Raw genomic sequence first — 23,827 nt, 5'->3', positions numbered from 1 at the left:
GCCTCCACCGCTCCAGGGAAAAGAGCCCAAGTTTGTCCAACCTGTCCTGACAGCACATGCCCTCTAATCCAGGCAGCGTCCTGGTAAACCTCCTCTGCACCCTCTCTAAAGCCTCGACATCCTTCCTGTAGTGAGGTGACCAGAACTGTACGCAATACTCTAAATGCGGCTTAACCAGAGTTCTATGGAGATGCCTCATAACTTCTTGACTCCGATACTTAATACCTCGATTACTGAAAGCAAGCGTTCCATAAGCCGCCTTAACCACTCTGTCTACCTGTGTAGCCACTTTCAGTGAGCCATGGACTTGCACCCCAAGGTCTCTCTGGTCTTCAACAGTGTTAGGGGTCCTGCACTTCCCCACACTAATCCCATTATCTTTTGTCCTGCCCCCCCCCACCCCGCAGGGAGAGTGGGTGTCCATGGGAGTCATCTCCAATCAGAATGGCTACGGAATTCCCGAGGGGCTGATCTACTCCTTCCCCGTCGCCGTGCAGGTACCTCTGACTCGTGGGTGAGCGAGGGGTGGGGGGGGGCCTCGGAATCGCAGTGGCGAGGGACCCCTTCTCTGTCCCCCCACTGGTGGGGTTGGGGGGGGGGGAGTCCCACAGCTGATGGGGCTGACGTTATTACCACCGACCCGTCTCAGTAAAAGCAGAGTCGCTCGACCCGCTGTGGGATCTTGCTGTGCGCCATTTGTACTGCGCCCCTCCCTCTCATCATCCCCCAACTCTGCACTCGCTGGCTGACTCCCTCCTCTCCGCATCTCGTGCCCTCCTTTCCTGTCTCATCCCAATTTCCCCCTCTCCCTCCCTCCCTCTCTTTCTCACTCTCTTTCTCTCTCTCTCTCTCTCTCTCTCTCTCTCTCTCTCTCTCTCTGGTCTCTGTCTGCCTGTCTCTCTCTCTTTCTCTCTGTATCTGTCCCTCTGTCTCTGTCTCTCTCTCTCTTTCTCTCTGATCTCTCTGTCTGTCTCTATTTCTCTCTCTGTCTCTCTGTCTCTGTCTGTGTGTGTGTGTCTCTCTCTCTGTCTCTCTGTCTCTTTATCTCTCTGTCTCTCTCACACACACACACACACACACACACACACACACACACACACACACACACACACACACACACACACACACACACTCCTCCATTTCCAGCCTCCGGACCATCCACCAATCCCCGTTGCTCTGCCGTTGGCCGCCATGCCTTCAGCTGCCCAGACCTGGAGCTCTGAATTTCCTTCCTGAAACCTCTTCACCGCCACCCCCCCAACAGGGAACAGAGAACCCTCCTGTCTAGCCCCAACCTTCGCTGCGTTAAAGGTGACATCATTGAGTTATGGTAGGGCACTGGGAAATTCAGCTCCTGAGCTGCAACACTGAACAGAAGAGAATTACTCCCCAGGTGGAGTGTCTATAAATGTTCTCCCACATCCCTTGACTCAATGTGATGCACTCACGGCTGAATAGATTGGCAAAACCCAGTGCCTCCACTTGTACTCAATGAATGGGAGATACTAGCAACTGGAGGGGACTGTATACCTGTTCACATTCACTGGTCTGTACATACACAGTGTGGTACACCATGCCTGCGTTCCACATCCTTATACAGGCGTGTCCTGTACTGAACCCATGTGTAATCTGGCATCCCCAGGGTTATAGAGTCATCAAGTCATACAGCACAGAAACAGGCTCTTCGGCCCAACTGGTCCATGCTGACCAAGATGCCCCATCCAAACAGGTCCCATTTGCCAGCATTTGGCCCATAACCTTCTAAACCTTTCCTATCCATGTACCTGTCCAACCGTCTTTTAAAAGTTGTTACTGTACCTGCCTCAACCACTTCCTCTGGCAGCTCGTTCCACATATATACCACCCTTTGTGTAAAAAAAGTTGCCCCTCATGTTCCCCCTAAACTTTTCCCCTCTCACCTTAAACCTGTGCCCTCTAGTTCTTGATATCCCAACTCTGGGAAAAAGACTGAGTGTATTAACCCTATCTATCGCCTCGTAATTTTATACACCTCTGTAAGATCACCTCTCAGTCTCCTACTCTCTAAGGAATAAAGTCCCAGCCTGTCCAACCTCTTCCTAGAACTCAGTCCCTTGAGTTCTGGCAGCATCCTTGTAAACCTTTTCTGCACTCTTTCCAGTTTAATAACATCTTTCCTATAGCAGGGCGACCAAAACTGAACACAATACTCCAAGTGCGGCCTCACCAGCACCCTGTACAACCGCACCATGACCTCCCAAATTCTATATTCGATGCCCTGACTGATGAAGGCCAGTGTGCCAAACGCCTTCTTCACCGCCCTGTCTACCTGTGACTCCACTTTCAGTGAACCATGTGCTTGTGCTCCAAGGTCCCTTTATTCTACAATACTCCCCAGGGCCCTGCCGTTCTGTGACAATGTGGCATTTCCTTAATACTGGCCCTCTGACAGTGAGGCAACCCCTTCAGTACAGCTCCTCTGACAGGCACTTGTTCAGTGATGACTCTCCAAGAGCGAGGCTCTCCGTCAGTGTTGGAGATATTAGACTGACAGACTGTCCGGTCTGTTGGATGTTACCCTAATTTTTACCTCAACGCACTTTGATTAGCTTTTTTTAACATAGTCATACAGCACAGAAACAGGCCCTTTGGCCCAGCTGGTCCATTCTAAGCCAGTCCCATTTGCCTGCGTTCGGCCCATTTCCTTCTAAACCTTTCCTACCCATGTACTTATCCAAATGTATTTTAAATGCTATTATACCTGCCTCAGCTACTTTCCCCGGCAGCTCATTCCATACACCCACCACCCTTTACGTGAAGAAGTTGCCCCTCAGGTCCCTTTCCCCCTCCCCTTAAACCTACGCCCTCTAGTTTTTGATTCTCTTTCCCTGGGGAAAAGACTGTGTGCATTCACCCTATCTATGCCCCTCATGGTTTTATACACCTCTATAATGTCACCCCTCAGTCTCCTACGCTCCACGGAATAAAGTCCCAGCCTGCCCAACCTCTCCCTACGACTCAGGCCCTCGAGTCCTGGCAACGCGTAACTCTCCTGTGCGCTGTTTCCAGCTTAATGACATTCTTCCTATAACAGGGTGACCAGAACTGTAAGCAATACTCCCAAGTGCAGTCTCACCAACATTTTGTACAGCTAAACTCTAAGTGCGGCCTCACCAATGTCTTGTTTATACAGTAGAACCATAGAACGCTACAGCACAGAGAACAGGCCATTCGACCCTTCTAGTCTGTGCCGAAACGTTATTCTGCTAGTCCCATTGACCTGCACCCAGTCCATAACCCTCCAGACCTCTCCCGTCCATGTATCTATCCAATTTAAGAGTGAGCCCGCATTTACCACGTCAGACGGCAGCCCGTTCCATGCTCCCACCACTCTCCGAGTGAAGAAGTTCGCCCTAATGTTCCCCTAAACCTTTCCCCTTTCACCCTAAAGCCATGTCCTCTCGTATTTATCTCTCCTAATCTAGGTGGAAAGAGCCTACTCACATTTCATCTGTCTCATAATTTTGTAAACCTCTATCAAATCTCCCCTCATTCATACATTCCAAGGAATAAAGTCCTAACGTTCAACCTTTCCCTGTAGCTCAACTCCTGAAGACCCGGAAACATTCTAGTAATATAATAAATTGTTTCAGTGCATTTGAAATACAGGGGGAACTAGAACAATGCGTGTTTCAGCTTGTTAAAGCGTGTTCCAAGTTCCTGATTCCCAGAGTTCCCAACCCTGGTTCCAACCACACACGTCCCACGTCCCACACACGTAGCTCGTCCTGCACTCCTAGCCCACAGCCTGGGCACCGGCTCCATCCACAAACCCTGCTCACGCTGCAGACTAATGAGTGAGCCAGACCCCAAACAGTCAGATGGCGGATGATTGGAGTTTCACTGGACCCCAAGAATGGGTGGGGGGGGGGATCCCTGCAGATGTTGGAAATCTGAGATAAAACCATGGAATTCTGGAAACACTCATTAGGTCGGGCAGCATCAGTGGAGAGACAAACAGATAACATTTCAGGTCGAAGAGCCTTCGTCAGGCCTGGCTACGCTCTGTATCCAGGGACCCGGTTCTGATGAAGGGCCTTCAAGCAGAGACGTTAACTCTGCTTCTCTCTCTGCAGGTGCTGCCCGACTTGAGGAGTGTTTCCAACGTTGTATGTGGTTATTATTCCTGTAGGGATTACCCTGTCCATAAACACCAGTCCCTTCCTGTATCCCCATCCACGTACACCCCTCTCCAGGTATAGAGTACTGTATACCTATCCATGTACACCCCTCTCCAGGTGTCCAGTACTGTATACCTATCCATATACACCAGTATACTGGTGTACAGTACTGTATGCCTATCCATATACACCAGTACCCTGGTATACACCAGACTCCTGATGTCCAGTACCGTGTACCTGTCCGTGTACGCCGGTCCCCTGCTGTCCAGTACCGTGTACCTGTCCGTGTGCGCCGGTCCCCTGGCGTCCAGTACAGTGTACCTGTCTGTGTGCGCCGGTCCCCTGGCGTCCAGTACCATGTACCTGTCCGTGTGCGCCGGTCCCCTGGCGTCCAGTACCGTGTACCTGTCTGTGTACGCCAGTCTCCTGATGTCCAGTACCGTGTACCTGCCTGTATACATCGGTCCCTTGGTGTCCAGTACTGTGTACCTATCCGTGTACACTGGGTTCCTTGTGTCCTGTGTACACTCAGGGACCGTTCCCGTTCTGTTTGTAGGACGGACACTGGAAGATAATCCCGGGCCTCAGTCTCTCCCCGTTGCTCCGTCAGAAGATGGCACTGTCTGCTCGGGAGCTGCTCATTGAGCGGGACACAGCCCTGGGAGTTCTGGCAAAGAGTAAGTGCAGCGCCCTGGCGTTGGGACTTGGGGGCGGGTTTGGGAGGGTTGGTGCTGGTGGGGGTGGGGGAGTAGGAAAGCCACAGGGAAGGAGGCAGTTCATCAGTCTGACCTTGCCTCCTTCCCTGGCTGCCTCATCCTCCCCTGGCTTCGGATGTCCTTGGCCTTCACCCTTTCTGTGGCAGCCCCGTGACATTGCCGAGTGTGTATCTGCTCCCACTGTGCAAAGTTGGAGAAGTCAACGAACCTTCCCTTGGTCGTCAGTGAAGTTCCCAACAGTACGCTCCCCCACTATCGACAACCTGCGGGGGTGGGGGGGGGTCGGGGGGTTGGTGTCACCACTGACCAGAAACTCCACTGGACCAGCCCCATAAATACCATGGTCACAGGAGCAGGTAAGGGGCTGGGGATCCCGCAGTGAGGGACTCACCTCCTGACACCCCAAGGCCTTTCCCCCATCAGGTCAGGAGTGTGACGGGACACTCCCCACCAGCCTGGGTGAGTGTGGCTCCAACAACCCTCAGGGAGCTCCACACCTTCCAGGACAAGGCAGCCTGCTCGATCGGCCCCCCCATCCCCCTGAAACACTCAGTCCCTCCGCCATCGGTGCACAGCGGCCGCAGTGCACATCGTCTACAGAACGCCCTGCGGTTACCCCGACAACACATCCCAAACCTGCCACCTCTCCCACCAAGGGCAGCAGGGACGGGGGACACCACCTGCAGGTTCCCCTCCCCCTCACAAACCGTCCCGACTGGGAAAAATGTCGCCGTTCCTTCACTGTCACTGGGTCTAAGTTCTAGAATTTCCTGTCAAAGAAGTGGTGTTTGATGGAACAGCAAGAAGGTTTTACTCTATGTTTAGCCCATGCTGTTCCTGCCCTGGGAGTTTGTCACGTAGAGGGAGTTTCACTTTGTGTCTAACCTGCACCCTGGGAGTGTGTGATGGGACGGTGTAGAGGGAGCTTCAGTCTGTGTCTGACCCTGGGAGTGTGTGATGGGACGGTGTGGAGGGAGCTTCACTCTGTGTCTGACCCTGGGAGTGTGTGATGGGACGGTGTGGAGGGAGCTTCACTCTCTGTCTGACCCTGGGAGTGTGTGATGGGACGGTGCGGAGGGAGCCTCACTCTGTGTCTGACCCTGGGAGTGTGCGATGGGACGGTGCGGAGGGAGCCTCACTCTGTGTCTGACCCCGGGAGTGTGTGATGGGACGGTGTAGAGGGAGCTTCACTCTGTGTCTGACCCCGGGAGTGTGTGATGGGACGGTGTAGAGGGAGCTTCACTCTGTGTCTAACCCGTGCTGAGAGCATGAAGTTAAAATTAATTGGATTGCCCTGCGTTTGGATCTGTCTTCCTTAAATTCAGCAGAACAAGGGGTGGTCGTGCTGAAACATCTCAGACCTTGAGGGATCGTTACAGGAGAGATGTGGAAATGTTTCCACCAGTGGGAGAGTCTCGAACGAGGGGATGTAGTTACAGGATTAGGGGGCAATCCGAGGGACTTCTTCTCACGGGGAGGAGGGGTAGGGAATCTCTGGAACTCCCTCCCCCGGAGGGTTGTGGAGGCTGGATCACTTGGGGGGGCGGGGGGGAATTAAAGAGGAGGGGGATTGAGGGCTGTGGGGAACTGGGGCAGGAGAGGAGTTGAGGCCTGGAGCAGAACAGCCACGATCGCATTGAATGTTGGGGTAGGATTGAGGGGCCGAGTGGCCTACTGCTTCTGTTGTCTCCTGCATTCTCTTTTTACGTGACGGCTGTTTCCTCTCTTTGCAGGCAATCTGTGAGGGTTCCCTGACGGGATAAGTTGGAGAGGAACAGGAGGTCTAAGCTGGAGAGAACAGCCCCAGGGAACTTGCCAGTGATGAGGTGGTCTCCCCAGATTGAATCCCCGCCAACCAACATCAACACACGGGCTGTTGGACTCGGCCGGAAGGCGGGCAAAGGCTTTCATTCACCGTGCAAGGACCATGTCTGGTCAGTCTTGGAGTTTTCCTAGTGGACTGAGATGCTCCATCAGGTCAGCAGCAGAGGAGAGAGAGAGAGTGAGAGAGAGAGAGAGAGAGAGAGAGAGAGAGAGAGAGAATTCAATCTCTGTCCCAGCAAGAGGCATTGAGAAGGAAAGCACCCCTTGGATGTCCTCACCAGCAACTCCACCCCGAGCATGGGACATCCCAGCTACTAAGAGTTGGAGTGCTCAACCAGGATATTTCCTCTGGTCTCTCGTCCACTGGGTTAGGACTGGTGTTGCCGCTGGCGGGTCTCCACAGACGTGCGACAAGTACCACCGGGACCCCCACCCCTGGAACCATCTTACATCTGGGTCAGTTGGAGTCCAGGGCCTGTGGTCTGGGAGGTTCCATCAACCCGGTGGTATAGTTGCTAGTTTAAGGCGGGTTGGGGGGGGGTGGGGGAGGTGGGGAGAGAGAGAGAGAGAGAAGGGAGTAAGGTGAGGGTTGCCTGTTATCACCAAGGCTGCGTGCACTGGCGTGTTCTCCCTGGTCATTGGCCGCTGGGACCTGCGATCCCAAGAGGCGTTGTGTCCAGCAAGAAGGAGAGGGTCAGGGAGGCAGGGGGGAGTACCAGGGAGGGGTAGGAGGGTCAGGGTGAGGAGGAGAGGGTCAGGAAGGGCAGGAGAGGGTCAGAGTCAAGGGGAGTACCAGGGAGGGAAAGGAGGGTCAGGGTGAGGAGGAGAGGGTCAGGAAGGGCAGGAGAGGGTCAGAGTCAAGGGGAGTACCAGGGAGGGGAAGGAGAGGGTGAGGAAGGGCAGGAGAGGGTCAGAGAGGGGAAGGAGAGGGCATTGTCCTTTAGCAGTGGGACAGGTCACTCTTAAGACCACAGAATTAATCGAGGCATTTTACAGACAGTTAAGTTTTTTTCCTAGAGTCCAGTTCTGGTTACGTTGTAGAAAACACAGCAGCAAACCTGGGTACTGCAAACAGCAGTGAGATAACCACCTTCACAGTCCCTGCTCATAGATTCCAGGCACTTGCAGGTAAAGACAGCACCTATCACCCATCCCTAACTGCCCCCCCTGAGAAGGTGGGGGTGGGGTGTGTGAGCTGCCCCCTTGAACCGCTACAGTCCTTCTGGGGAAGGTGCTCCCTCGGTGCTGTTGGGGAGGGGGCTCCAGGGTTTGGACCCAGTGACGGTGAAGGGACTATTTCCGAGTCGGGACGGTGTGTGTGAGGGGGAGGGGAACCTGTGGGTGGTGGTGTCCCCCTGCCCCTGGGGGGGGGACAGGTGGCGGGTTTGGGAGGTGCTGTCGGAGTAGCCCCGGGCGAGTAACCCCGGTGCGTTATGTAGACGGTGCGCGCTGCAGCCACCGTGCGCCGGTGGTGGAGGGAGGGAGTGCTTAGAGGGGGGCGGGTGGGGTCCCGATTGATGGGGGCTGCCTTGTCCTGGATGGTGTCGAACTCCTTACGGGTTGTTGGAACCAGTTTTTGTGATGCAGGTTAAATATACCGGTGACACAGGAGAGATCCTGCTCCACTTCAGTACTGAGCCGTCAAGGAGATGATGGGATTACTTTTCCGAAGCCAGGTTTGGCCGCGTGACTTGACTCGGACCCAAGAGGGATACTGGTGCTGAGAGTGTGGAGCCAGGACACAGGGATCGGGGGCTGGCCAGTTAGAACAGATGTCCAGAGCGTTGTGAATCCATACAATGTTCGACCACAGGGAGCTGTGGATTCTCAGTCGCTGAGTTTACCAAGGACTTGAGACGGAGGGATTTCGGGACGCTGGCCATCGGGGCGAGAAAAATCGAGGAATTGCCCACTGTAAATCGGGACCCAGTTGTGTGGGTGAGGGGTAGAACCTGGGGGGAGTTAGTGGGGAAAATATAACGGGATCGGCGTAAATGAGTGGTCGGTGCGGACTCGGTGGGCCGAAGGGCCTGTTTCTGTGGTGTGATTCGGCTTGTCAATGCCCCGGTGATACCTGTCAGTCAGTCTGCCAGAGACAGCGGTAGACCCCTCGAGCCTGCTCCGCTATTCACGAAGATCGCGGCAGGCTCCCTTCCTCGATCCTGTTGTCCCGGTCTCAACTCCCAAGTGAACTCAGAATCAGAATTAGAATCAGGTTTATTGTCACTGACGTATATTGTGAAATGTGTTGTTTGCAGCGGCAGTACAGTGCAAGACATAAAAATTACTATAAGTTGCAAACATAAATAAATAGTGCAAGAGTAATAACGAGGTAGTGTTCATGGGTTCACGGACCGTTCAGAAATCTGATGGCGGAGGGGAAGAAGCTGTTCCTGAATCATTGAGTGTGGGACTTCAGGCTCCTGTACCTCCTCCCCGATGGTAGTAACAAGAAGAGGGCATGTCCCGGGTGGTGAGGGTCCTCAGTGACGGATGCCGCCTTCTTGAGGCGCCGCCTGTTGAACACGTCCTCGATGGCGGGGAAGGGTTTGTTGGCCTGCGATGGAGCCGGCTGAGTCGACAACCCTCTGCGGCCACGTCCGAGCCTGCGCGCGGGAGCCTGCGTACCAGGCGGCGATGCAGCCAGTCAGAATGCTCTCCATCGTACATCTGTAGAAGTCGGCAACCGAGAGCCCACAGCGCTCTGCGGTCGAACAGTGCACGGATTCACAACACTCTTGATTGAAGAGTGTTCTCTTCATCAATCCCACAGACACTTCAGTCGAATATTACACCAACGTCCTTGGGACGCGGGAAGGAAACTGGGGCACCAGGAGGGGTTGGAGGGTGGGGATGGACCCATACAGTCAGAGTGGAGAATGTGCAAACTGCACACACACAGGTCGGGATTGAACCCCGGTCTCTGGAGCAGTCTCTACACTTGGATAAAGCTACAACCAATAAACTGCACAATAGTTCCCAAGATGTTCCTTTTATTCATTCTGCACAGTGACGTCGGCTGGTTTGGACACACGTCGGACACTTCCACGGGGCAGTGCCGGTCCCGGCAATGAATCGGCTCGCATTGTTTCCTCGGGGTTGATTGCAGAGAGTTCCGTCGCATTCCCGCCGCGGCATCCTCGCGTCGCATTCCCCTCTTCGCTGGGCAGGCCAGGAGGGAGGGGAGAGGAGAGGGAGGGAGGGGAGGGAGAGGAGAGAGGGAGGGAGGAGAGTGAGGAGGGTGGGAGGGAGGGAGGGAGAGGAAGGGAGGAGGGGAGAGGGAGGAGGGGGTAGGGGAGGAAGAGGGAGGGGATGGGATGTGGGGAGGGAGATGGAGGGATAGGGGGAGGATGGAGGGAGGGAGGGAGAGGGATATGAAGGGATGGGGAGGGGGATGTGGGGAGGGAGATGGAGGGATGAGGGGAGGGGCGGTGGAGGTTCTCCCCCTCCAGAGCGGCTGGTCCGGACAGTCAGTGCAGCAGGGCGAGAGCTCTGGCCACGCTGGCCCGCACGCAGGCCACCGGGTCCTGCAGCATGTCGGCGATGTCAGCGCAGAGGTCGCCGCCGGACGCGGCCCGGTGGTACTTGCGGGGCAGGCGGTGCAGCAGGCAGGCGGCCAGGGCCACCGCGTTGGCCCGGACCTCGGGCTGCAGGCTCCTGAAGAAGGCGACGGCCACCAGCAGCTGGACGCTGACCCTGGCCGGGAACTCGGCCACCAGCACCCGGCAGAGTCCGTGGAGGAAGTCCCAGTAATCGGGCGGCGAGTCCACGTCCAGCCGGCTCTGGAGCAGCAGCGTGAGGCCTTCAGAGCCCAGCAAGGGCCCGGCTTGCTTCAGGGCCGACCTGCAGGCCCGGGAAGCCTCGGGGTCACCGTCGTCGATGTGCAGGACCAGACTGACCAGGCTGGTGTGGAGCTGCTCGGCCAGGACATGCCGGAGCTCCTCCCTGCCTCCACCAGCGAGGCAGGACAGGCCGCCGAGCAACCCGAAGGCGGCCGCCCTCACCCGCTCGCTGCCGTGCTCGAAGAGGGGCTGGGCGGCCGCCACCACACCGCCCAGCAGGCCCCGCACTGGGCCTTCCTTCAACAGCGGTAGCAGGCGGCCTAGGCCGGCCAGCGCCTCCAGCTTGACCGGGTCGTCTGCGTCCCTCACCCCCGACGCCAGGGCGCCCAGCAGCTGGGCCGAGTGCATCTCTGCCTTGGCCGGATCGCCGTCCGCCAGGTTGGCCAGGCCGAGGAGGGAGAGGCGGCGGACCAGTGGCGCCGGGTCCCGCAGGCAGCCCAGCAGCGAGGCCAGCAGCACGTCGGCCAGCTGGAGGTGGCGGGCGGCGGTGGGCTGGGCCAGCAGCTCGCCCAGGAAGGCAGTCAGGGAGACCCGCTGGGCCCTGGTGGAGGCGGCGGGGAGCCAGCCAGCCAGTTGCTGGGCCACAGCCGCCAGCCTGGGCCTGGCGTGCTCGGCCATGGCCCGGCCCAGTGCGGCCGCCCCTTGGTGATGCCTCTCGGGGTCCCTCAGCTCGTCCCAGCCGCCACTGGCCTGCAGGCTGACCGCCACCCCGGGCGTGCCGCCGGCTCCCAGCGCCACCCGCAAGGCCTCGGCTGCCTGGCTGCGGGCATCGAGGGGCGGCTGGCGGGGCCGGCGGGTCAGCTTCCACTCCTTGGGGCCGGGGATGGGGGCCGGAGACGGCTCGGCCCCCAACTGCAGCAGGAGGGCCCCGAAGAGCCGGGGGTAGAGGCCTGCCGCCGCCCCGGCCGACTCCGGGTTGGACAGCATCTCCTTCAGGGCGCAGATGACGGCCAGGGGGTCCAGGGCTGAGCAGAGGGGCGCCGGGGAGCCCGGCCTCTCCCCTTGGGGGCTCGGCTGCTTGACCAGGGCTTCCAGCAGCAGCTCCATGGCGCTGGTGGCCAAGGGGGTCTGGCCCCCCAACGAGCGCCAGATCTCGGTGGTGTTCCTGTCCCAGGGCAGCGGGGAGAGGAGGAGGCAGTAGACCACCTCAGCTGTGTTCTGCGAGGCAAGCACCGAGATGAAGTGGATCACCGATAGCCTGACCCGGTCGCCCGTGATCCACTGGAGGCGGACGTAGAGGGCCCGGAGGATCTCGGCCACCCTCCCCTGCAGGGCCGAGCCGCAGGAGAGGATGGCGGTGTTCATGACGGCCGAGGCTGTACTGGAGCAGCCGAAGAAGTGGTCCTCCAGCCCCTCGAAGAGGGCAAAGAGGAGGGGGGCGACCTGGTCGTGGGGCAGGTGCCGCGAGATGACCCGGGCCAGGTGGGAGCAGAGCTGCAGGAGCTGCTGGCCGTCGGAGCAGTCGAGGCGGCTGCTCAGGATCCGCAGGTGCTCCACCATCTCGTCCGGCTGGTCCTGGGCCAGCCCCCGATGCTGCAGGTGGATGTCAAAGAGGGCACAGATGCTGGCCACGGCTAACTCCCGGATCCCGGGCACCGGGTCAGTACACCGTGGAGCCAGCCGCCCTACCATGGCGCCCAGGTGCCCAAACTCCATCTCTCCATGCGCGCCCATCTTCTCCAGATAGAGGGCCGTCAGCTTGTAGGTGATTCCCATGGCCCTCTCCCTCTCGTGGTCCTTGGTGGAGATGACCCAGCCCTCCACGTGCTTGAAGACGGCCTGGAGCCCGTCAGGGCTGAGGTCGTGGAGGAGGATCTCACTCAGGAGCCCCTGGAGGGAGGCCAGGGTCTCCTCGTACAGCCCCTCCCTCTCCTTCTCCTCGGCACCCTCCCCCTTGCCCGGCGGGGGCTGCAGTCCCACCACGCTGTCCAGGCAGGTCTTGATGAGCTCGGTCACGTACGCCTTGTTGAGGGATGGCCCCAGCTTGATGAGGGAGGCGCAGGCGGTCATGGCCAACTGGCGCACGGGCGTCCTCAGCTGAGTCCTGGACTCGGCCTTGATGAGGTTCTGCATGTTGGCGAGGAGCTCACCCTTCCTGGTGAAGCTGAAGGAGTGCCTGTGCCCATTGGCGAGCACGGCCTTGGCGATCAGCGTGACGGCCTTGATGAGGCTGAGCCGGATCATCAGGTCCTTGCTCTCCACCTTGATGCCCAGGACCTTGGTGTTGGAGAGGTTGATGACGTGCTGTAGGATGCCGCTCTCCAGCCTGGGCAAGAGGAGGTCCTCGGGGGCGTACAGCGCCGCGTAGCCGTAGCAGAGGATGAGGGTGCACTTGATCTTCTCCACGTCGCCCTCCAGCGTCTCCATCAGCGCGTTGAAGAAGTTGGCCATCTTCTTTGGGGCGTCGGGCTTGGCGAAGTCCTCCAGCCGAGTCAGCGTCTCGTCCAGGTGGGTCATGGCACAGAAGCCGACGGCAACGGCCGCGCCCTCCCTCTCCAGCGCCTCGTGGTGATGAACGCTGAGGAGCATCTCCTGGAGCTTGTGGCTGATGTCCTCACCCGAGCTGGTGTGCTGGAGGACAATGCCCAGGCACTTGTAGAGGAACTGCCTCTCCCTGGTCGCCAGTGCGTGGTGGGCAGAGGCCGCCGCAGCCTGCCAAGCGCCAACCAGGGCGGTCAGCTCCTCGCCCAGCTGGCGGCGCCAGCCGGCATCGGACACCGCCTCCAGGCTCTTGAAGAGGAGGAGAAGCAGGCTCTTCTCCCACTGCTGCTGGGGGAAGGTCTCCTCCGAGGCTTCGGCCACGAACTGCGTCAGGTCGGGCAGCTCCCCACGCCAGGGCTTGTCCAGGGCTGGGTGGATGGCAGGGGCCAGGACGAGCAGTAGCCTCAGGGCCGGGACGCCTCGCCCGCCACCCTCGTAGGGCAGGGAGGCGGCGGCCAGCAGGCGGGCCAGCAGGGCCTGAGGCGAGGGCAGGCCAGGCCTGGAGTCAAAGGCCAAGGGTTCAGGCCCGGCCTTGATCCTCCTGGAGCACAGGCAGTCCAGGGTCCGGCAGAGGGGGGCCAGGGCGCCCGTGTACCGCAGCGGGGTGACGTACCCCAGCAGGGAGGGCCAGAGCGCCCGCTCCAGGCCCACCATGGCCGAGGCCTGGCTCAGCACTTGCTCTGCCCTGGACCTCAGCTCCGCCTCCTCGGCCTTGGGGCCCAGGCCGCACTGGGCGACCACGAACTCCACCACTGCTGCCACCCCGCCTTCCTCCTCCTCACCCTCCACCTCATTCACCTCCAGGTAACCCCCGGCGACCAGGGCCTCCGCCGCCTCCAGCACAGCCCTCCTGACCCGTGGGCTGGCGTCCGACAGCGCTGGCTTCAGGCCGGACAGGATGGCGGCGCGTCGGCCTCCCAGTTGGGCCGGGCAGGACCCGAGGAGGTGCCGGAGCACGGTCAGGGCCCCCACCCGGCCCCTCTCACCGCCGGCCATTTTGTGCGCCAGGAAACGGAGCAGCGGGCCTGGGGAGGCGCCGGCCACGGTGGCGAAGCAGGCCAGCAGCTCGGAGCTGGGCCCGCAAGGCCCGCAGGCTTGCTGGTAGAGCGAACGGAGCAGGGCCTCAGCCTGGGGCTCCAGGGCCCGGCCTCCCAGGCCCGAGGCGGCCGCCAGCACCCGGCGCAGGCAGCAGGTGACACTCCGGGCCTCCGCTTGTCTCTTGTAGCAGGCCAGCACCCCCGGCAGCAGCCTGGGCAGCTCCTCCCGCAGCTTCTCCTCGGGCAGCACCTGCGCCATGTCCCCCAGGGCTGACAGTACCTCCTGGCGGAGGCTGGAGTCCTTCAACTGCAACCAGGCGTTGAAGAAGACGTCGTAGGCGGCCTGGATCTCCTGGGCGAAGGCCTCCTTCCTCAGCGTGGGGTCAGGCAACTTCTCCTGGTAGGCCAGGATGCTCCGGCTGAAGGAGCCCAGGGCCGAGGCCACGGCTGCCTTCATCCTGTCCGACTTGGCCTGGTTCAGCAGGGGCAGGGCGGCCTCCAGGACGGCAGGCATGTAGGACATGGCGCTGTAGACGTTGACCTCCGACAGGTGGGCGACCGTCCGCACGGCGTAGACATCAGGTGGGGCCTCGGGCCCGAAGAGCCGCAGCATCTCCTCCAGGACGTCCTCGGCGAAGGCGCGGCCGAGGGCCACCAGCAGATCACTGAGGGCCTCCCTCGAGGCGTCCCGACCCGCCTCCTCCGGCCTGGTCAGCTCCTCCCGGGCTGCCGCGATCACCCTCTTGGCCAGCAGCTCGCCCACCCGCCGCCCGGCGTCGCCGGCCACCTCCACCATTCCGTGCAGCACGGCGGCACGGTGCCCGTCCTCCAGCTGACTCCGCTTGGCCAGGTAGTCATGGCAGGCGGCCATCACCAGCTCCGGCCGGCGTTGCCCCATCTCCCGCAGCGAGCGGCCCGCCTGCCCCCTCACCCCCGGGTCCCCGTCGCCGGCGGCGTCACACAGCGCCCTCAGCGAGTGCTCCGCGCTGCAGGCCGACATCTCCACCCCACCCCCGGCGGCCCTCCCGAGATCCGCCGGCTCCCTCCCCCCCTCGCCACCTGCCCGGCCGTCGGCCGTCCCCCCGGGGAATGTCAGCGGCTCCTCCCTGTGCAGCTCTGTCCTCCTTGCGCCCTGTGCTCTAAGCCCATTCCCGTCTCTTCCGAGCCTCTTGATCACCACGTCCCCGGAACTTCCCCCAGATAATTATTTCTCCCTATTAGTTGCCTTGGCCTCAAGTAGGATCATTTAAACCCACTCTGCTCCGCACCCCACCTCACTGACACTCTTAACTAGACGAGATTCACTGGACATTCCCAACCTTGCCCTGGGTCACTTGCTCTCGATTACATCTCACGCCCTTCCCAGCCACTGTGGCCAACCCTTATGGAGCCCCCATCGCCTGCAGAAAGCTAGTTAATCTCTCGGGCTCTCAATCCCACCTAACCCCCCCTCCCCCGTCTTCTCCTCCCGGATTGTTCTCCTCGAAGAGTAATCGCTCCCCGCCAGTCACCTGATCGCCAGGGTTTCGCTCCCATTCCCCCTCGCCGTGAAAGCTCTCCCCTTCCCCTCCCCCGCAGCATCTCTCCAAACAAGTCCTACCCCTCCCTCCCCTCCGCTGTGTGACCACCAGTCCCACTGTGAGGTCACTGCCCGCAGCGTGAGGTTTGACAGGGTTTGTGAGGGATAGGTCAGGGGGACTTGATGGGGGGGAGGGGGTCACTCGCTCCGGAGCCCGGCCCCTCCTGAGATGGTGGCACCAGGAACCGTCATTGGGACGAGAGTTGCCTCAAGTTTGGGCGCGGTGGGTCGAGGGAAGAGTGCCTGTGGTATGGGTGTTGCCTGAATTTGTGGAAGGGGTCAAGGGCCTTCAAAATGAGATAGATGTTGATCTGAATGGCTGAGGGGGGGGGGGGGTTTAAAGGTGGCGCAACGGGTAGAACCGCTGCCTCATGGCTCCAGAGACCTGGGTTCGATCCTGACCACCGGCTCTGTGTGTGTGTGTGTGTGTGTGTGTGTGTGTGTGTGTGTGTGTGTGTGTGTGTGTGTGTGTGTGTGTGTGTGTGTGTGTGTGTGGAGTTTGCACGTTCTCCCTGTGACCCCCCCCCCCCCAGTGTGTGGGTGAGGGGTTGAATCAAGGGGGGGAGTTGATGGGGATGTAGAGAAGAGCCGGTTACAGGAGAAATTAGTTGGGGAATGAGGGGATGGGACGTGAGAGCAGGCATTGACTGGATGGGCCAAATGGCGGTGGGTCAAGCCCCTCAGTGTTATAGAATCAGGGAGTAATATAGCACAGAAACAGACCCTTCAGCCTGACCGGTCCATGCCGACCAAGATGCCCATCTAAGCCAGTCCCGTTTGCCCGCGTTTGGCCCATATCCCTCTAAACCTTTCCTATCTATGTACCCGTCCAAGTGTCTTTTATTGTACCCGCCTCAACCACTCCTTCTGGCAGCTCGTTTCATATACGGACCACCCTCTGTGTGAAAAGGTTGCCCCCACTCTCTCCCCTTAAACCTGTGCCCTCTAGTTCTTGATCCCCCAACCCTAAGAAGGGATGTTGTCCTGAATTTGTGGTACTGTTTGCAAATCTGGCCTGTGATATGTACTGAAGATAGACAGTAGACCCGCCAGCTGTCACAAGACGTTTGCAGTTGCTGGAATCTGGAGCAACACACACAAAATGCTGGAGGGATTCAGCAGGTCAGGCAGCATCTACGGAGGGAAATAAACGGTCGACGTTTCAGGTCGAGATCCTTCACCAGGACTCGAGTCCTGATGAAGGGTCTCGAGCCGAAATGTCGACTCTCCGAGTGAGACAGATGGGGTCCTGAATTTGGAGTGCTGGTTTTGAATTTGTTGCAGACCTTGGGACAGATGTTGACCTCTTTAGGGTACGTTTCGTGAATTTGTTGTAAGTCCTGAGCGCAGGACAAATGGTGACCTAACTTTGGGATCCAGGTCACATCTATACTCTCACCCCTTCCTTCTGCGAAAGAAAGGTCACAGGGTCAATTTTCAAGATTGAGGAGGCAGTGTAAGTGAGGGTACAGGTCAGACTTGAGGGACTAAATGGTTTCGTGTTTCCTGTTTTTGTCGTGTTAGCCGTTGTTCTCTCGCTAATCTGGGACCCCAGTCGTAGAGATATAAGACGGTTGTGTTTGTTAGCGAGTCCGTGAGCCCCTCTCCGAACTCTGGGAGGGAGAACTTGCAGCCTGTTTGGGGAAACTCAGGAGGAATCCAGGGAAGTTCTAGCCCTCTTGATGGCAGAATTCAAAATGTCTTGTGTGTGTGTGTGTGTGTGTGTGTGAGAGAGAGAGAGAGAGAGAGAGAGGGGGGGGGTACTATGAGAGAGAGAGAGAGGTACTGAGAGAGAGAGAGAGAGAGAGGTACAGAGAGTGAGAGGTAGTGAGAGAGAGGTACTGAGAGAGAGAGGTACTGAGATAGAGAGAGAGATACTGAGAGAGGTACTGAGAGAAAGAGAGGTACTGAGAGAGGGAGAGGTACTGAGAGAGAGAGGGAGGTAGAGAGGGAGAGGTACTGAGTGAGAGAGGGGTACTGAGAGAGAGGGAGAGGTACTGAGAGAGAGGTACTGAGAGAGAGAGGTACTGAGAGTGAGAGAGGTACAGAGAGTGAGAGAGGTACTGAGAGAGAGAGAGGTACCGAGAGAGAGAGGTACTGAGAGAGTGAGAGAGGTACAGAGAGAGAGAGAGGTACTGAGAGAGAGAGGTACTGAGAGAGAGAGGTACTGAGAGAGGTACTGAGAGAGTGAGAGAGAGGTACTGAGAGAGAGAAGTACTGAGAGAGAGGTACTGAGAGAGAGAGAGGTACTGAGAGAGAGAGGTACTGAGAGAGAGAGAGAGAGGTACTGAGGGAGAGAGAGGTACTGAGAGAGAGAGGTACTGATGGAGAAAGAGAGAAAGATAGAGGTAGTGAGAGGGAGAGGTGGTGAGAGGAGTACTGAGAGAGAGGTGCAGAGAGGGGTTGACAGTAGGCACAGCTGGATTCACTCAGAGACAGGGTTACTGCTTTCAGTCTTTGTATCTTCTGCCTGACGGGAGAGGGGAGAGGAGAGATTCACCGGGGTGGGTGGGGTCCTTGATTATGTCGGCTGCTTTCCCGAGACAGCGAGGAGTGTGCAGGGAGGGTCCACGGAGGGGAGGCTGGTGTCCGTGATGCACTGGGCTGTGTCCGCAACTCTCTGCGGTCCTGGGCAGAGCAGTTGCCGTACCAAGCCGTGATGCATCCGGATAGGATGCTTTCTATGGCGCACCCCTAAAAATCAGTCAGGGTCATCGGGAATGTGCTGAATTTCCTTCTGAGGAAGTAGAGGAGCTGGTGAGCTTTCTTGGCCGTAGCGTCTCCCCGGTTGGACTGGGACAAATTGTTGGTGATATTTATACAGCAGAGAGGACAACTGACAAGCCCCTTCAGAATGGGAAAGGCAGTATAAACGTGAAAGGGAGAGAGGGAGAGGGATTAAAGAGCAGAGGGACGCTGAGCCACATTCTTGAACCGCCCCTGTTGTGAGTGAGAAAACAGATTCAATGGGTCTCGAAAGGCAAGGACTCTGAACACAGTCTGGCAGTAAATGATTTTATTTACAAAAGGCAAGTGGGGAAAATGGTAACGGGGATAACACGCACACACGGTTTATAGCAAGCGTGGGGAAATCGCACCGGGGATAAAACACACACACAAACTAGGTACATACAATAAAGGAAAAACAATACGATACCCGCCACCCCTTGACTCAGTGCAGGCACAGCTCTATGCTACTAGGGACACCAACTAAAATGCTCCCAACCCTTTAACAGTGCACACCTCACCAACGATTTCTCCAGCACCGTTCCACAGCCTGGAGTGAAGCAGGGTGATCCCTCGAAGATGGCAAAAGAGAGCGAGCCGAGCACACGTGGCGCCCTTCATAGTGCTGGAGGGCTGGGGGTCCAGCCCAGGTAATTTACAGGGGGCCAATGGTCCGGTGCCAGCAAGGACTAAATGATTACAAAGGCCAATGGCCCAAGGCCAAGTACAAAGGTACTTAAAGGGGCCGATGATCAGGTATGCGCTGATGGGTGGGGCGGGGCCAGACTTTGATTGGCAGTGGTGTGCCTTCCAACCAGGTAGTGGGCAGTGCTGTCACGTGACAGCCCTGACCCTCCACAATACAGCCTCTGGTGAAGGTTTTCACCATGCTTTTCTTTTTAAAGAATAGTTTATTAACATATTTACAATAGTTACATTGTTCTCCGTTCAGTATGTATAAAATGCACCAGAAATTAAACCATTGCTACCCTTGTCCAGGACATACTCTGGCCTCTGCAGCGCCCACCGGTTTTGGAAGGCCTCCAGAGAGCCAGAGGACACCCCGTGCTCCCTCTCCAGGGGACACCCGGGCACGGACGTATCCTCGGAAAAGTGGCAGGCTGTTGCGGGAGGGAGTTCCAGGATTTCAGCTCAGCCCCAGTCAGGATGGTGTACAACTTGCAGGGGTGGTGGTGTTCCCCTGAGTCCTCCTAGGTGGTAGAGGTTTGGTATTGGTATCAGTTTATTATTGTCACTTGTACCGAAGTACAGTGAAAAACTTGTCTCGCAAGGTGCTGTCGGAGTAGCCTGGGTAAGTATAGGCTATTCCCGTTTGCACAGAATTCGATTTTGTCCACAAGCCAGAAAATACACCAAAATCGCTAGACACTGCACCTCCACAGTATTGTAGTGAGTGGCATCAAAAGCACGTAAGACTGATAAGAAAAGACAATTACTAAAAGTGGAGAGAGAGAGAGATTAGTTCTATCATTTATAGGAACATATGTACATGCATCGGACTTTAGAATTTAATAATAATTGTATTATATTACTAAACTCAAAAGCTTTGTTGGTATGTAGGGGTGTCCATTTGCAACCTGGACTCAGCCAATGCCTTTTGTAGAGACCATAAGACATGGGAGCAGAATTAGGCCATTCAGCCCATCGAATGTGCTCCGCCATTCAATCATGGCTGATTTCTTAAAAATTCAACCCCATTCCCCCACCCACATCATCGAGTCACAGAGTCATACAGCACGGAAACAGGCCCTTTCAGCCTAACTCGTGCACGATGTCTATCCAAGCTAGTCCTATTTGCCCGTGTTTGGCCCGGATCCCTCCAAACCTTTCCTGTCCACGTACCTGTCTAAATGCTGTTCCAATACTACAACTTCACCCACCTCTACTGCTTCCTCTGGCAGCTCGTTTCATAGGATACAACCTTGGATTGGAGCCCTGGTCCCGGCAGGAACAGGCTATGTTCTGGAATCATAACCTGGAATCCATCTGATGTTTATGGGGGGGGGGGAGGGGAGGGGGCTTTATTATAATCTGGGACCCGCTGCTTCTATCGGAATCACTTGGAGTCAGACGGACACCAGATAGGGAACAACATTCACGGCTGTGGGAGAGGGAGCAACAGGATCTGCCTGCCAGGGCCCAGCACAGGTTTGACGGACCGTATCGGGAGTATGTGCAGGTCCTGGGGAAGCGGCAGAAGGTGAGACCATGTCACAAGCCACCGGCTGCCGGCCAACAGCTGTGGCTCCTGAAACGGCCTCATCGGCCACTTCAGAACCCCCGAATATGCCGTCCTCGACTTTTGTGGGACTGCCTGAGAAGAGATGGGCTGAAGGGCCTCCTGTGTCCTTTTAAAAATCCTTCCAAACGCCTCCATTGAATTTCTTCTTAGCCTTTCCTTAATGCTTCTCATCTTTCTGTGTTCGGATCAAGGATGTAGAACAGCACAGGAACAGGCCCTTCAGCCCACAATCTTGTGCCGAACCAATTACATTAGTAATAAGATGCCCAACTAAACTAGTTCCGTCTGCGCACACACTGTACATATCCCTCCGTTCTCTGCACATTCGCAATATGGATTAAAGTCTCTGAGGCAGGGCTCAGACCCACAATCCTCTTGAGAAGCTGTTGAGCGTTCTGTTCACTGGACCCCGAGAGCACATTAGCTCTCCTTTTTGGAAGCTACGACAGAGATAAACTGGTGAATCATTTGTTGCCGTCATGTGGTGCTATCTCTTCATTGATCCATTGTTATTACCCAACCGCAGGGAGACGATCAACTCTCTCGGGGAGCCCTTGCAACAGAACGTTAGTAGAACATTGGAGCAAAGAAACAGTGGAGAAACTCCACAGGTTGAAGAGCATCTGTGGGGAAGAGTCACAGAGTTAGACATCATGGAAACAGACCCTTCGGCCCAACTCATCCGTGTCAACCAAGATGTTTTTCTATGCTGGTCCCATTTGCCTGCGTTTGGCCCTTATCCCTCTAAACCTTTCCTATCTGTGTACCTGTCCAAGTGTCTTTTCAATGTTGTTATTGTACCTGGCTCACCCACTTCCTCTGGCAGCTCGTTCCTAGTGTCCTTAAAAATAAGGGTTATTTTTATGTCTTGCACTGTACTGCTGTTGCAAAACAACAAATGTCACAACATTTACATAGAACAGCACAGAACAGGCCCCTCGGCCCACAATGTTGTGCCAACGTAGCTAATCCCTCCTACCTACAGGATGCCCATATCCCTCTATTTTCCTCTCATTCATGTGCCCCTCTTAAAAGCCCCCAATGAGTTTGCCTCCACTGCCCTATCGGGCAACACATTCCAGGCATCCACCACTCTCTCAGTAAAAAAACGTACCCCTCACGTCTGTTCTGAACCTACCCCTCTCACCTTAATTGCATGCCCTCTGGTATTGGATCGCTCAATAATGGGAAGAAGATATTGCTTGTCCCCCCTATCTATGCCCCTCAGCTTTATTAGTCAGATGTACATCGAAACACACAGTGAAATATGTCAGTGATAATAAACCTGATTCTGATTCTTCTGCATGAAGAAGTTGCCCATCAGGTCCTTCTTAAATCTTTCCCCTCTCACCTTAAACCTAGTTTTTGATTTCCCTTGCCCTGGGAAAAGGCCCATGCCTATCTATGCCTCCTCATGATTTTATACACCGCTATAAGGTCATCCTTCACTCTCCAATCAATAAAGTCCCAGCCTGCCCGACCTCTCCCTATAACTCAGGTCCTCGAGTCCTGGCAACATTCTGGTAAACTTTGCACGCCAACGTTTCAGGTTGAGACCTTGCACCAGCGTCTGCAGTCACTTGCGTCTTCGATGGTAGACTACTGTTGGACACAGCCGTAACTGCAGGCTGGGGATGTAACCCTGGAAGCGGAGGTTCGTGGGTTCAATCCACACCCAGAGATCTGAGCCCTCTTAACAGTTTGTGAAGGTTGGACTGACATCCCATCCAACACCCTAAAAGCTCCCTCTCTCCACCACCTGGCACAGTGACTGCAGTGTGCGCCATCTACAAAATGAGCTGCAGTTACCCTCCCGGTTGACACTACCACTACTGAGGATGCACGGCTTTTTTGGAGGATCTGTCTTTAAGTGAGGTAAACCCTCACAATTGCAGTTCAGGACCCCAGTGCGGCTGTGAATTAGGACAAAAACGGGCTAGTTCAGTCTGCCAACATTTTCTCATCCTCATTAATGGAACGTGGGCGCTGCTAACATTGCTTGCCCGCCCCTCGTCCCTCCCCCTGTTGCTGCCATCACGACGCAGATTGTCGTGTGTGGGACTTTGCTGTGTGTTTTCCCGATCGCCACAGTAATAACACGGTGCGGCCAACATAATGGATCATTAGCAGCGAAATGTTTTCTGACTGCCTGGCCCTGCGCACAACGATGATTCACCTAAATGCCTCTCACATCCCCTCGGGGGGTGGGGGGGGGGGGAAATCTCAAAGCACCCTTAAGACAATAAAGCCCGTGCTTTTGCGAAATCTAGACTGTATCGCAACGCAAAGGCATTCACCAGATCCGTGCTTTTGCAAAATCTAGACTGTATGGCAATGCAAAGGCATTCGCCAGATCCGTGCTGTTGCAAAATCTAGACTGTATAGCAATGCAAAGGCGTTCACCAGATCCGTGCTTTTGCCGAATCTAGACTGTATTGCAATGCAAAGGCATTCACCAGATCTGTGCTTTTGCCGAATTTAGACTGTATTGCAATGCAAGGCCATTCACCAGATCCATCTTTAAGCAATACGACTGGTCATCAGTGCTACGAAGCACCGACACGTCCCCTCCACGCTAACCCACTGCTAAATAGCATTTTGCATTTGGAGGCTGTTTGGTTTGGGATTGTTTGCATGGGTGAGGTTGCTAGCGGCTGGTGCATTTCCAAAGGTTGGCCTTAAAGGTTTGACATTCTGGACTTTAAATAGCTCGCCCTTTTGGTGTCCTTCCTTGATTTGCCGCAGCAGCCGGCTGCTGCCGAGGACGTGAGAGAATGCACGGCCGTCCCCTCCTGGACCCCGGAGCCGGGCTGTCAATCAGCGGCCCGGAGCCGGGCTGTCAATCAGCGGCCCGGCGCCGACCACGCATGCGCGAGTGAGGCCAGCACGGCCATGTTGGACTGCAACTCCCAGCGTGCAGCGCAGGGAGGGGCGGGGCGTAGTCAGGTGGGGGAGGGAGGTGTCAGTGACGCACCGCCCGTTCCGAGGAGGGGAGCGCCAGGAAGCGTGGGTGACGCCAGTGCCTGGAGGCGCGGCCGGTGGAGGATCCGTCAGCGGATTGGTCAGGAGGGGCGGGGTCAGAGCAGGGGGCGGGCTGGATTGGAGGAGGGTGGAGGGCGCTGGGAGGAGGAGCGAACGGATTGGCTGCGCTCCGCTCAGGGGGCGGGGATTCACCGAGGGGCGTGGCCAGAGGGAAGA

At 57.0% G+C, this 23,827-nt stretch overlaps 2 protein-coding genes across 4 annotated transcripts in view; one reads left to right on the top strand and one right to left on the bottom strand.

Moving 5' to 3' along the window:
- The window catches only part of LOC127587008 (malate dehydrogenase, cytoplasmic-like), a 26,417-nt gene extending 16,757 nt beyond the window's left edge, over nucleotides 1-9,660 (top strand). Inside the window, exons 8-11 of one of the 3 annotated variants that reach the window (XR_007958735.1) lie at nucleotides 408-497; nucleotides 4,717-4,837; nucleotides 6,610-6,810; nucleotides 8,288-9,660. Coding sequence is in view for 2 of the 3 variants with exons in the window: in XM_052045109.1 (XP_051901069.1) it covers nucleotides 408-497; nucleotides 4,717-4,837; nucleotides 6,610-6,620 (222 nt within the window). In the remaining variant the exon portion in view is untranslated. Of the gene's footprint in view, nucleotides 1-407; nucleotides 498-4,716; nucleotides 4,838-6,609; nucleotides 8,134-8,287 lie in introns of those variants that run through there. The other 2 variants (XM_052045109.1, XM_052045110.1) reach the window with 2 other exon arrangements.
- A 510-nt stretch (nucleotides 9,661-10,170) lies between these two features.
- On the bottom strand, nucleotides 10,171-15,060 carry LOC127586932 (maestro heat-like repeat-containing protein family member 1). The gene has a single exon (XM_052044961.1). It carries the CDS (start codon nucleotides 15,058-15,060, stop codon nucleotides 10,171-10,173), a length of 4,890 nt encoding a protein of 1,629 aa, XP_051900921.1.
- Between the last annotated feature and the right edge of the window lie 8,767 nt (nucleotides 15,061-23,827).

The sequence above is a fragment of the Pristis pectinata genome, chromosome 38 (assembly GCF_009764475.1).
Source record: "Pristis pectinata isolate sPriPec2 chromosome 38, sPriPec2.1.pri, whole genome shotgun sequence".
NCBI classification, from domain to species: Eukaryota; Metazoa; Chordata; class Chondrichthyes; order Rhinopristiformes; family Pristidae; genus Pristis; species Pristis pectinata.
This window is presented reverse-complemented; position numbering and strand designations above follow the sequence as displayed.